General features: G+C 36.7%; 1 protein-coding gene across 1 annotated transcript in view; it reads left to right on the top strand.

The window, feature by feature from the left end:
• The window catches only part of DPYD (dihydropyrimidine dehydrogenase), a 1,003,571-nt gene that overhangs the window by 634,206 nt on the left and 354,287 nt on the right, over nucleotides 1-15,078 (top strand). The window contains exon 16 of the mRNA XM_062191802.1: nucleotides 8,468-8,551. Coding sequence (XP_062047786.1) covers nucleotides 8,468-8,551 — 84 coding nt within the window. The remainder of the gene's footprint in view (nucleotides 1-8,467; nucleotides 8,552-15,078) is intronic.

Below are 15,078 nucleotides of genomic sequence, written 5' to 3'. Positions count from 1 at the left end.
CAAAGTAAAATTGAATTGAAAATGTAACTTAAAACATTTCTATTATAATTTGTTTACCCTGTGTTTTCATTAAAGTGATGGAAATGTAAATGTAAAAGGAATCTATTCTATAAAAGCAATCCCTTGGATTTCATACACTATCAAAAAAATCCTTTATTCTCTGAATTCATATACTCTATTTGCATATTAAGCAAATGTATATTATGATGGATGCCATGATAAAATTTAATTCTACCTTTGAGAGTCTAACTTGATCTTACCTTGCCTTTAGGCAAACTAGTTTGACAGTTAGTGAAGAAATTTTGAATATAAAACTCTTGAATATTTAAAATATAAAAGGTTCATTTAATACTATTCTAGTTTGAATACAGACATGCATAAATGGTAGGACAGAATGCTCCTGAATGGAACAGTAGTCAGCAGGTTTTCTGTAATATAAATGGAATCTTGCATAAATGCAAACAGCTAACCATGTGCCTCAAATTTGTATTTCAGATAGAATTATACACTTCTGTGTATTTATGTCCATCATGGTGTCATAGAAAGTAGTACAGATAGTCTTAGGTAAGAATTCTTGAAAACCTCCCTGTAGTGTAGGAGACTAAATAGAAAAATACTTACAAACTGACTCTATAGTATAAAATATTATAGAAGTCTATAGTGTTTAAAATATTCATTGTGCATTTGATTTGAATGTTTCTAAACTATAAGGGGAAAAATGACTTCTGGGACATAGGGGGGTGAAATTAAACCTGATCAGTAATTGGCTTCGTGATCTTCGGTGCTGGGTCCATTTTGTACGTGTATTTACCTAATTGACCATGAAATCTTTCACAGAGCCTGTGCTTGGCATGAGCTTTGCCAATTTTAAGCTGACTAAGATAAATGGCTTTATCATGCTGCTTGCTTCTCTGCCTTTCTGTAAGAATCAAATGCTTTAGAAATGAGTTTCTCATAATGGACATTAATTTTTAAATAGGCAAAAAAAAAATCAGACTTTAAATGTAAACATATTAGTTAAAAAGATATTTTCCCATCCCATGTCTTTAATTATAGTTTTTAAAATATCGCTTTCTAAGTTCTGTAGAACAAAAAAAAAATTTAACAAGGGGAGAAAAAAGACAAAATATTGCCTTCTGTTCAGTCAAAATATTCACTGAAAACACTCCACAGGAGAGCAATTTACATGTCAAGAAGGTCAATCTGCAGTTTAAAAAGTCTTCCCCATTATCTTAAATCTGGGCTAGCCCAGGAGTACCGCAGGAAGGAGATGACCCCAGGCCTTCACATCCCCTTGGAAGCAGCATTAGACAGCAGGATGCAACTAAAGGATGTGTATAAAAGTTAATGTGTGTCCACTGTATCTTCTCTGTTGTACATGTATTCTCAAGGAAAACTCGTTTTCACCTAGAAATAAAACCTTACTGAGTCATACCTTCTTTTTTACTCTTATCTTAAAATGTACACTATTGTAATATCTTTTTGAGCATTTCTCAACCTGGAGTGATTTTGTCATGCTTTTTGAGCACTTTGAAAAAGAAAAGGCTTCTGGAAGAGTTTGTCACAGCTTGTGGTATCATTAGACCTTGATCAATGTTCCTGTCCAGGTGTCTGATCACAGGATTTGCTACATTTCCAGGACATTGATAGCCTATTCCAATTACCTACAAAAATATTTATGAAGTTCCTACTAGGTGTAAATTCCCTGGCCAGCCAAAGCAAAGGTGAATAAGATAATGGCCTCAACATAAAAACGTGTCCAGTGTTTAAAGAACTCATCAGATATATAATGGAAAATGTATATTACAAGAGAGCTATTCATGGAGTTTGAAATTTTTTGAACCAAAATAAACATGTTTTAATTCTGTTTTCCATAAACCTTTTGAAATTTACTTGTATATCAAATTGATTCATTACTGAAGGCTCACAATATTAGGTTTTAAATGAATCTTAAAACCTTTCAGTAGAACTTGAATCCATTTCTTTCTTAATGTATGTTAGCCTAGAAATACAAGCCTGAATCAGAGTTTATGAGCAAGAGGTTGGTGCTGTAGCATAGCAAGTAAAGTTGCCATCTACGGTGCTGGAATCCCATATGGGCACCAGTTTGAGTTCCAGCTGTTCCACTTCCGATCCAGCTCTCTGCTATGGCCTGGGAGGACAGTAAAAGATGGCCCAAGTCCTTAGGCCCCTGCACCCGTGTGGGAGACCCGGAAGAGGCTCCTGGCTGGTGGCTTCAGATGGGCGCAGCTCTGGCCATTACGGCCATCTGGGGAGTGAACCAGCAGATGGAAGACTTTCTCTCACTCTCTCTCTCTCTCTCTTTTTCTCTTTTTCTCTTTCTCTCTCTCTCTCTTTGCCTCTGCCTCTCTGTAACTCTGCCTTTTAAAAAATAAATAAATCTTTTAAAAATAAGTTTATGGGCAAAAGACTTATCGAAGAATGCAATCCCAAATCCAAATGATGGAGGAGAAAGGAAAATGAAAGAAGGGAAGGCAAACACAATGTGGAACATTACAGAGCTGGCCACAGCTGAACCAGGAAATGGAGTTGATGGCCCAGCTCTGGGGGACAGGGCATGCCATGGGAGTTGTCCTTTCTCAGAGCAGTTCCAAGGAAAGGACAGGTGAGGAGTCCTGCTGGCACCTCCTATTTCTCCTGCACTGAATTTCATACCACAGGGCTCTCCTTTCCCCTGAGCTTTTGCATTGTGTGTCCTGCTCTCTGTGGGAGCTGCTAGGGAAGCCGGATCCCACACCAAGTGATGCTTCATCTAAACCCAAAACAGGACGAAAAGGTCAAAGCCTCTTGGCCAGACCTGGTCATTGGTGCTCCTAGAATTGCCATTTGTTCAGGGCAGTGTGGGCTGTGACAAAGCCCAGTTCTGAACTGCGTGAGGACATGAGAGCTCACAATTATAAGAGACGTGAAGATAGCAGCAGGGACTAGGGCTCCCCTTTGAAGCTAATGGCAAAAGCCAGGGTGGCAGATAGGCCATCAACTTCTAAGAAACAAACCGAGTGTAGTCCAACATACATCATTACCACTTAAACCTAGATTTATCTTCAGAAGCTCTACTAATTCCTTTGTTCTCAACCATTCTGAAGTCATTCCATGTTTTCTAAGTTCAAAATCCTTAATTTGACCAACAAGTCTTCCATGGTCTGTCTCCCGCCTATTTCTCCAGGCAGGGAAATAGGTTCATTTTCTACATTTCAGCTCCTATATATATTGTATATAATTTTATATAATTATTATATATAATATATAATTATATATAAATTAATATAGTCCAACTCATTCTCCATTCAGTCTTTGCTGCTCCCTTGGTCTCGAAGGTTCTTTCTTCCTCAACCTCGAGGCCTCTGACTAGGTAACTTAAACCTTCCTATCCTGTATTCTCCAAAAAGAGCCTGTCTCCAGAGCCCCATTTACCATGAAGTGAGCGAAGCTTCAGCTTCAGAGCCCTTACTAGTGCACACCACTTCCAAGCCCTTGTAGCTAATTGAGTTTATAATTTTTAATTTCTTTGTCTTAATGAAAGTTTTCAAAATTATTTAAGCTTCAGGCTCCTCAAAATCTGGATCTGCATCTTTTCTCTACTTTTCTTTGACAGTGTTTAATAAAGCAGTGATTAACAAAGATATCATTAGCCATTACTAATAATTTCTCCGTCCTGCTTGTTATATAGCAAGCTCCATGTGAATGGAAACCTCTGTCTGACTCACTGCTTAATCCAAGATTCCAACACAGGACTTTGCCCACCTACAAGTATTTTTTGAATGAAACAAAAAACAAACAACTACAAAACCAGAGCTCAAGTTTGCATCTGACCAACACAAGGAAGCCATACAGAGTAAATGGCACCAATGATCTTGAGATGATTAAGACCCAAGGCTCCAGGGATCTGATGAGCGATTGACAATAATCTGACCATCCTTGGTATGATGAGACAAAGAAGTTTCAATGGAGAAGTAAAAGACACCAAAACCAAGTGGCCATCCTATTCCTAGCACAGTCAAAATAAAACACTCAGAAGCCAGATTCTCATCACACTGGGCCCTCATGCTTGTGGTCACCTACCTTTCTCTGCCCCATCCAATAACTTTAGATCTATATCGATGAGGAAGGTAAGGGAAAGGGAGGAGGAAGCAATGACAGGAAAAGGGAAGACTTTCGTACCTGATTTTGTTGTACACAAGATCTTCAAAAGGTTCATGTAATGTGTATTATGAAAAATTCATGCATAGATTTCAAAATGTTTTATATTAAATTAAGCTTATCTTTTAATTATATTTTCCATTAACTTTTTTTGAATACATGTTGCACAAGTGTTTGTAGTTTGCTAATTTTGTGCGAGTTTTTATAAAGATATCTAGAGAATTTAGAAAGCCCATCACAGCCACCCTTCCAAGAATTCTTCAGATAGTTTGTTTTCTTGTCCCCCTCCCCCCAACCCAGTTATAAATACTGTAATGCAATGTGATTTACCTTAAATCCTTTTCAGATCTAGGTGGGGGAAGAGCAAGTGAGAGGCTATCATTGTATAGATAGGTAGATTGGTAAGTATGTAGGTAGATACAGACAGACAGTATTTGCTTATATACATAGCATTTACTACATGTTCCAAGTATTACTCTGAATAATTTATTTTTGTAAGATTTATTTTATGTATTTGAAAGGCAGAGTTACAGAGAGACAGAGGCAAAGAGAGAGAGAGAGAGAGAGAGAGAAAGAGAGAGAGAGAGAGAGAGAGAGAGAGAGAGAGAGAGTCTTCCATCTGCTGGTTAAGAGAGAGACAGAGAGAGAGAGTCTTCCATCTGCTGGTTAACTCCCCAGATGGCTGCACTGGCTGGAGCTGAGTTGATTCAAAGCCAGGAGTCAGGAGCTTCTGCCAGGTCTCCCACTCGGGGCAGGGACCAAGGACTTGGGCCATTATCCTTTGCTTTCCCAGACCATAAGCAGAGAGCTGGATCGGAAGAGAAGCAGCTGAAACTCGAACCGGTGTCCATATGGGATGCCGGCACTGCAGGCAGTGGCTTTGCCCACTACACCACAGTACGGGCCCCTGAATAATCTATTTTTGTTAAAATTTATTTATTTATAACTTTCAGCAAGTACCTAATGAGTTAGCACTATTGTTTTCTATTTTCTTTGAGATGAAGAAACAGACAAAAAGTGGTAAAAGCGTGTGTTTAGGTTTGTATAGCTATTAGATAAGGTGGGATGCAAACTCATGAAATCTGGCTGTAGAGTTTATGCTTACCACATATACTGTATTTCTTATAGATAGATGGATGATAAATAATGTAACAAATTAAAAACAGCATATTTCATACATCACTGCCTTCAATAGGTTATTTTGTTTTGTAGTCATTTAGGTGAAGTAGAGTAAACTCTGGGCTAAATTGTTAAACTAAAAAGCTTGTGACTAACAAGAGTCAAAATGCGTGCCCAGTTTCAGTTAATTTAACATTTCATGCTAATTCAGCAATTAGGGCTTTTTGAATGGATAGAGTTGCTTGGAAATGGAATTAACTGCCTTTTCAGTTGGTGCTTCCTGTGACAGGAATATTGAAGCAGAGGCCACATGGCTGTTCCCTTTCTCCTCTGGGATTTCTTAGTGTCACCTTGAGCAGCATTATTTCGGTTTTTGAAGACTACATGCCCATTTCAAAGGCCTCTCCAGGCATGTCCTATGGGTGGGTGTCTGTGTTACTGAAGGAGGAAATTTTAATAATTAGTCATGAGAAAGACCTTATATTGGATAGGTAGTTTTTAATTAATTACTTTCAATTAACTTGAAAGGCAGAATGATATAAAGAGGGAGAGGCAGAATGGAGAGACAGCTGGTTCACTCCTTAAATGGCTCCAAAAGACAGGGTTTGGCCAGGATGAAACCAGGGAGCCAGGAACTCCATCTGAGTCTCCCATGTGGACTTTATCCTGGACTCTTACATGGGTGACAGGGACTTAAGTACTTGGACAATCCTCTGCTGCTTTCCTAGGTACATTAGCAAGGGAAGTGGACCTGAAGCAGAGTAGCCATACTCAAACTGGCACCCTAATATGGGACCTAAGTGTCACAGGAGTGTCTTCACCTGCCACGAGACAACACTGGCCCCAAGATTTTAATTTTTATTTCAAGGTTACAAGCTGTGATAATCTCAAACTGTTTTGTTCTTCCTAACACACTGTAAAAAATCCATGAAATAAGTAATTTCCAATAAATTATAATAATGGTTATGAATTCAGGTTCAGGAGTAAAAATGTTTAGATTCAAGACCCTATCTCAGTTATAACCCTTGGGATATTGAGGAAGTGACTTGAACTGTTAATGCCTTGGTTTTATTAATTGTAAAAAGGAGTAATGCCATATCTTACCTCTTAGAATTGTAATGAGGATAAAAATATTCAAAAGACCTAATAAAATATCTAGCATATTATAAGTGCTCAATTATTATTAGCTATTATTATCTACCGTTAGCCAATTGTTAGTTCGCAATGAATTACGCATAATGTGAATATTTATACAAAATGTAATCATTGAATTTATTGGCCATTAGTTGCTGCATTTCAGCTGCATAAGGAAGTCTAAAATAATTTTTTTAAGATTCATTTATTCATTTAAAAGGCAGACTGACAGAGAGAGGAGAGACAGGGAGATCTTCCATCTGCTGGTTTACTCCCCAAATGCCTGCAACAGGCAGGGCTGGGCCATGCCAAAGCCAGAAGCCAGGAACTCCATCTGGATTTCTTATGTGGATGGCAGGGAACCCAAGTACTTGGGCCATCGTACACTGCATCACAGGTACATTAGTAGGAAGATGGATTGGGAGTGTAGAGTAGCCAGGACTCAAACCAGGCACTCTGCCAATATGGGATACAGGTGTCTCATCAGCAGTTCAACTGATTGTACCATAATACCTGCCACTAAAGGAAATATTTAACATAAGTAAGGAAAAGTATGAAAAGGTCAGATTTCATATAATTTCATTCATAATCTTTTAATTAAGCTGGTAAATCCCATATGATATGGTTTTAAAACAGAACATATTATCTACAGTTTACTGATAAGCAGCTGGATTCAAAGAGAAATAAATGACTTTCCCAAAATATCCCCAGGTCTTTTGTAGCAGACCTAGGATTAGAACTTAGAATTCAGCAGTCTGTGTTTTGTTCCTGCTCTCTACCAAACCATCAGGAAAAAAAAAGTAGAATGATTAACAATAATTTCCAAATAACATGAAACATTTTAAAATTGGATTAGAGAAGCAGAAACCATAATGAAACCATGTTAGAAAACAGGTTGAATGATCAAATGGACTTTCACAAATATGCAGAAGAAAAAGCAGACTCATTAATGAAGAGAGATGGGCAAGAAAGGTGATGGAGAAAAGCTAACGTGAGTTCTTAGGATGCATGAGGTCCTACTTAAAATTCAAAAAGTAGGAAAAAATAGACCAGAATCTTCAACAATGAGAAAGGAAACAGACGGCTTGGAAACAGCTGTTGGCCTGAAGAAAGGTCTGGAATGGTCAGAGAAGTGTGAACATTTTTAAGCCTTTGTATAAGGTGATAGACATAACATTATTGAAACTGATGCAAGCTTCTAGGTGGCCTTACTTAAAAGGACATTATGGCATTGGAAAAATTCTAGAAGATAGGTGAACTCTAGGTAAATGAACATAAACTTGAATTGTTCAGTTTATCTTATCCAGCATCTCTCAAGTTACTCAATACACTTAAAAGCACATCTTGTTTATTCTTAATTAATTTTTAAAAATATGTCTCCAGAATTTTAATAGTCTTCAAGTTTCCTAAGAATAATCAGGGTGAACTATTTTGTTCATTTTGACAGGATTCATTTGTATATTAAGGAATCAATTATTTAAATAAGGATTACTATTTAATTATTAATGTTACACAAAGCTATTAATACTTCATGTGTCATAGCATGGACTGTTTTTAAATATGATAAAATTGATTTTTGGCCAGCTTACTACATTTTTCTGTGCTTGTCTAATCGTTTGTCTAATCAATTATCCAGAATTAGTACGGTTTGTTTCTATAAAAATAGAAGCTATATAGGGAAAAAAAATGTGGTATCAAAGAGCTGAGTTAGTCTCCATTGTGTCAATAACCAGGCTTAAGCTAACTTCCCCAATCTTCAGTTCTCCCTTTCATAAAATGGATATAATTATGCAAAGATTATGAGACTTATCAGACTATGGACAGCAGTGGGTGGCACTTTACATGCACCCAGTAAATATTTGTTGTTGGTGTTATTATTGAGGTTCTACACATCTTACTTTGGGAGTTAGAATGTACCCCCCAGATAGCTTTGATGCAGAAAACGTAATAGTTCAAACTTGAAAACTGTGACCTTTGCTGAGTTATCAATGATGAAGGCATACTGTTACGTAGAGTTTTGCCTTTTCTTTCATTTTCTTTCCATGTTTTATAGGCTTCTGGAGCAGATGCCCTGGAGTTAAATTTGTCATGTCCCCATGGCATGGGAGAAAGAGGGATGGGCCTGGCCTGTGGGCAGGTAAGGACTTGGACAGCTGCCACTGTGTATGTCAATGTGACAACAGGCTCAAGTATGGTCATTATTATACCTTAGGCAAGGAGATGCATGGAGCAGATGACTGACTTGAGACTTCCAGGTCTGCATTGTTTAAATATTTAGTGCTTAAAAAGTGGAAAATGAGGGAAGCTGAAATTACAGCAACTGTTTAGCTTTATTGAGGAAAATATCACATTATGTGCTTGACAGGAAGTAATATCATAACAAATAGTTTTTAAAAGCACTGAAGCAGAATTAGCTGATTTCAAATGCAGCGTTCTTTATTCATTCCTGATGCTGATCCAGTTTCCCTGGAGCAATATACTGTACAAAATGCATTGTTCGTAGTGATTTTGTAGTAAATGGGGCACAGCACAAATTGCATTTCACATTTTTTAGCATATGATCATTATTCCCTAACTGTGTTTTGGGAGTTGCAAAAAGACTTTGATGCTATTTTTATTTTTGGATACAATAAATGGAACCTTCATGCTAAAATACTTTCAAAAACCTAATAAATAAAATGTGTAATAATATGCTAATATATAGAAAATACCACATCTTTATGTAACTAGATACAGGATTATGTGTTAAGGAACAATGTAAAAGCTTAATGCTAAAAAGGTGAGTGTTTTGCATCTACTTTCACTTTTCAGCCCACAGAGAAATGATGTGAATTAAATAATATGAAATGTTGTAATTTCTGACACATCTTATAGTCCTGGAAAATTTACTTTTATCTCCACATCTGGCACAGGATCTTGTTCGTAGGAGGTGCCTGACTTTTTTTTTTCCCTCAGTCATTGAAATTGATTTGAATTAAACTCAGAGGCCCTTACTATGGGAGGGCAAAAATTTCTGCTTATTCAAATGAACATAGATTGCTATTTTTATATTAGTATTCACCAAGGATTTTGAAGCACTTTGTAAATATTTAATTAACGTTAAGAACAGACTTAGGAAGAAACCATTCCTATGTAGGAGCATAAGAGGAGAGGCTGGTCAAATATTTCAAGTGGAGACTGTTTCACACACAACAGGTTACCCAGGAGATCTCTTATTGATCAATAAGTAGGATGACAAAACCAAGGCTCAGCTACCCAGTGACAGGAGATATCATTGAATCAAATCATAACTGTGGAGTCACACCTTAAAATAGCAGTCTGTGTTGTCAAGATGTGTAACACAGTTAAAAGGAGGAAAACTGTGGGGCTGGCACTGTGGCATAGTGGGTAAAGTTGCTACCTGCAGCACCAGCATCCTATATGGGCAATAGTTTGAATTCATTTCCAGTCTAGCTTTCTGCTAATGGCCTGAGAAAGCAGTGGAAGATGGTCTAAGTGCTTGGGCTCCTGCCACCCAAGTGAGAGACCAGGAGGAAGTTCCTGGCCCTTGACTTAGGCCTGGTTCAGCCCTGACCATTGTGCCATTTGGGGAATGATCGAATGGAAGAAAGATCGATCAATTGAACAATCTCTCTATCTGCCCCTGCCTCTCTCTCACTGTAATTCTGCCTTTTAAATAAAGAAATAATCTTTAAAAAATAAAGTAAATAAATAAAATAAAATATTTAAGAAAGAGGAAGACTAAAATGACACCTTGCCAAGATTTTCCCTTTACCCATTGTGCAGTCTCTGAACCTCACAGCCTAGACATTTCTGGTTAAATACATAAAAACAACTATGGAAAATTTATATCTATTGACTAATTTGTTAAGGAAGGTTATATTTTTAGTATTTTCCTCTTGTTACAAATAGGACAATTATATTGAAAACGTTGTTCAAGTCACACCAGAATTTATTTTTGTAGCATAGGTTTTGGCTCTATGAACACATATGAACTTACACTGATGTTATGGAGAATCATTTAGTCATATAAATTTTTTTACGTAGCCTTTGGCTGAATGAGAATGCCAAATGCTTAAATTTCACATTTAGAGAAACTAAGATTTCTAAAATTCTTGGAAAATATATGCTCCAAAAATCATGATATTTTTACTGAAAGCAACTTAAGAACACCTCCATTTCTCTAATTAGTTATGATCTCTAAAACCTAAACCAGTGTTAGTGCCATGGCATAGACGATTATGCTTCCACCTACAGTGTCAGTATCCTATATGTGCCCCAGTTCAAGTCCCAGCTTCTCCACTTCCAATCCAGCGCCCTACTAATGCAGCTGAGAAAGCAGCAGAAGATGGCTGAAGTCCTTGGGCCCCTGCACCATGGTGGCAGACCTGAAAGAAGCCCCAGCCATTGCAGCTATTTGGGGAGTGAACCAGCAGATGGAAGATACCTCTCTTTCTCTGTTTCTCAGTCTCTTTCTTTCTCTCTCTCTCCCTTCTTCTCTCTATATCTCTGTCTTTAAAAATTAAAAAAAAAAAGCCCTAAACTGATTCTTTGCATTAGTCAAATTTAGAAGTGTTCTTTTGAATATAGTTTCTTAAATTATATAATTGAAAAATCAATCAAATTTAATTATTTTTGCTCTGTCAGATTTTGAATGATCCCTCTGCCTCATTACACATGAATGTACCATAATTAAAATGAAGGCAATGAGGAATATTAGTGCATTTTAAAAAAATTCTTTAATATGACTCTGACTTTGTGGAGTTCTCACAAGTCCATTTGGCTTTTATTCTACTTTTTCTGCTTCCTTTTCCCCTTTATCTACATCCTCTTCACAATTCTTCCCCTTTCTTCTCTAATTTCCAAAATATTGAACACCTGTAAGTTAATTGGATGGGGAATTTGTACTCAGTGTTAGGGAACTGAATCCTGTGTTCCACTTGTTGAAAACTTCCTGTGTACTAAGCCAGATAGATTTTTGCTTCCTGAATAAGAAACTAACATTAGTTCCATGGCTGGAATATTTATCTAAGATATTTACTTTCTTGTACTGTACATTTTCCTTTCCTAACACCTATTTTCCCTCCTTTATCGCATATATTTTCTCACAAACATGTAGTAAGTAAAGAACACTCCCTTGTATCTAAATTATTTTACTTGTGTGTAATAAGTATAATTGTATATACATGTATACATAAAAATTAAGTGACTAAACTATAAAATAAGTTACTAAAATCATGAAATTTACAAATAGGAAAGCTATAAAATCCCCAGTCCACAACATATAGGCATTGCATTTATGAAATCTGTAGTAGTAATGAGAATCTCAAGCTGATCTCGGTATCTGAATTGCATATTTCTTGAAAAGTATAACTTCATGTGAAGTCTTAAATATCTCAGCGTTGTTAAATGTTTAAAGGTAGTCTCATTCTGTGTTCCTTCCTTCAAACATTCATGTCACCTTGATCAAGCAACTCACTTTCCTGAAATATGTTTCCATCCCAAAACAGGCAATTTGAATTAAATGATCTCTTGATTCCCTTATAGCTTTAATATTACATGAATGTTAACAGTATAAGTAGCAGGCTAATATATTATTTTTAACCTATCCTTAAGGAATGTTGATAAAACTAAAATAAAGGAACAAATCAATGCATATTGTCTTGCTCTTCTTAACACTTCTACATTTCTGTGGCCTGCATAAAGTGAATGTTTTATTTATGTGATTTCTAATTATTTTTACATCAACAAGTGCTGCTCACTTTTTGGTATATATTGCTTAAATTCATGAATTAATTCTTAAATAGCAGTTGTTTAGAAAGGATATGATTAGATTAAAAGTCTTATTATATTGAAAGTGGCTAAAATAAAACCTTTGATTGTTTATACTCTAACCTGCTTTTTCATTTCATTTTCTGGTATCCTCAGTAACCTTGATGCTCAAATAAAGATGAAAATGTAGTATAGTTTTGGTTATTTTGCTATAAAATTGCAAATTATATTTTAATATGAAAAAATACTTTTCTTTCTCTGTATAATTTCCCTCTAGCATATGTAGTTTTTATTCCCTCCCTCCCTCTCTCTCTCCTCTCTCTAGCTCCTATCTCTCTTTCCTGTCTCTCTTCTATCTCTCTCCCTACCTCCCCAAACCCTATCTTTTGCAAACTGAGGTCCAGTTGCACAATGCTTGAAAGAGCTTCACTTTAATTAACCTGAATATAGCGAAAATGCCAAGAACAGTCCCTGCTTAGTCATGCCAATATCAGTGTTAAATACTATTATTAACTGAAAATTAAGTGCTGGACAAGGTCAACTCTGAAGTCTTGTAACTCTAACTTCTCATTTCTCTAAATACATGAAAATATAAGCAAACTTGAACCTACTACTTTAGGTTCTGTCTCTTGAGACTAAGGAAGCTTCTCAGATGTCTTGTCCTTCAGATTTAAAGTTGTCTGCATAAAACGTATGAAGATTCATTTCCTGTAACAGCATACTATTTTAAGTATTACTTTATTAACCGCATATTTACATATTACATTTATATTATAAATGCAATGGAACTATAATGAATTCTATTAAACCCAGCTGAAAGGGAACCCCTTTGAGGTTTTGCCTTCTTCCTAAATGTTGAGTCTTTACCACAATGACTGAATAGCCTTCTTCTGTCCTTTTAAAATTTTAGTGGAATTATTTATTCTATTCTGCAGAAATTTCTTACCCAAATTCTGAACAGTGCTTAATAGACTTTGAGTAATGGGTGTTATTTTGTTTTTTAAATTATTACCAACAATAGTTGGGTTTGAAAGAAAAGTCTCACTTCTTCTTTCTCTTGATGTATGGAAGGACATGGCCCTCTGTGCCTGGTAGTAGTAAGGAGCTAGAGCTTAATTAAGCCTGTTCAGGATCCCTAGCCATCAGGGAAATGCATATCAAAATCACAATGAGATTTCACCTCACCTCCATTAGAATGGCTTTCATACAGAAATCAACAAACAACAAATGCTGGCAAGGATGTGGGGAAAAAGGTACCCTAATCCACTGTTGGTAGGAATGTAAACTGGTACAGCCACTGTGGAAGATAGTTTGAGATACCTCAGATATCTGAACAGACCTATTATGTGACCCAGCCATCCTACTCCTGGGAATTTACCCAAGGGAGATGAAATCACCATATGAAAGAGTTATCTCTACAGCCATGTTTATTGAAGCTCAATTCACAATACATAAGATATGGAATCAACCCAAATATCCATCAACTGAAGACTGGATAAAAAAAAGTATGGGATATGTACACCATGGAATACTACATAGCAGTAAAAAAAAAATGAAATTCTGTCATTTGCAATAAAATGGATGCAACTAGAAAACATTACACTTAGTGAAATAAGCCAGTCCCCAAAGGACAAATACAATATGTTCTCCTGATCTGTAATAACTAATAGAGCACCTAAAAGGTAATCTATAGAAGTGAAATTAACACTTCAAGATGCAATCACTTTGAACAGTCCTTGTCTCAATTGTTGAGGTAAATTTTTTTGTTCATACAATTTGTTAAATTCTTTACTTAGTATAGAGTTAATCATAAGTGTATAAAGTTAATTGAAAATATATCTTAGTAAAAAAATAAGAGTGGGAAAAAGAGAGGGAGGAGGAATGGGGTGGGAGTGTGGGTGGGAGGGCAGGTACTGTAGGAAGAATCACTATGTTCCTAAAGTTGCATATCTGAAAAGCATGAAGTTTGTATACCTTAAATAAAAGTTTTCTGAGGAAAAAATAAGAGAAATCTAAAAAAAAAAGGCCTGGAAAATTCCACTCATTTATAGTCAATTGGTTTTTAACAAAAATGCCAACATCACACAATGGAGAAAAAATAATCTTCAATAAATGGTCCTGGGAAAATTAAATAGTCACATGCTATTTTAAAAGTCATGTTGTAGCAGGCAAAGCCATCACCTACAGCATTTGGCATCCTGTATGAGTACTCATTGAGTCCCAGATGCTCTACTTCCAATCCAACTCCCTGCTAATGCACCTGGGAAAGCAGCAAAAGATGGCCCAAGTCCTTGGGCCTCTGCACCCACATGGGAGTCCTGAATGAAGCTTCTGGCTCCCTTCATGGTTCTGGCCCAGCCGTGGCCATTGCAGTCGTTTGGGGGGTGAACCAGTGGATGGAAGACCTTTCTCTGTCTCTCTCTCTACCGCCCCCCCCCCGCCTCTACCTCTGCTTCTCTGTAACTCCACCTTTAAATAAATAAATAAATATTTTCTTTAAAAAAGAAGACAACCTCCTTTAAAGCTAAAATAGTTGCCAAGTCACAGTATTTCCTATATTCCCCAGGAAGTCAAAACTAAGGAACTAGAGTATGGAAAAATAGCTAAGGTTAGAGAAAAGAAAGTGAGCACTAGTGCCTGTCTGGCCTCTCTCTGGGGCACTAAGGTGAGGATCACTGCTGAGTTCCATTTGCTTGTGAAACTGGGCAGGTGTATGCCTGTGAGACTTTTCCCTGATTCTTCTCAGTACTTTTTTTTAAAAAGAGTTTATTTATTTTACTTGAAAGGTAGAGTTACAGACAGTGAGAGGGAGAGACAGAGAGAAAGGTCTTCTTTCCGTCACTCCCCAATTGGCCACAATGGCCAAAGCTGTGCCAATCCGAAGCCAGGAGT

Source organism: Lepus europaeus, chromosome 5, assembly GCF_033115175.1.
Source record: "Lepus europaeus isolate LE1 chromosome 5, mLepTim1.pri, whole genome shotgun sequence".
NCBI lineage: Eukaryota > Metazoa > Chordata > Mammalia > Lagomorpha > Leporidae > Lepus > Lepus europaeus.
Note: the sequence above shows the minus strand (reverse complement) of the source record. Positions and strands in the feature narration are given on the sequence as shown.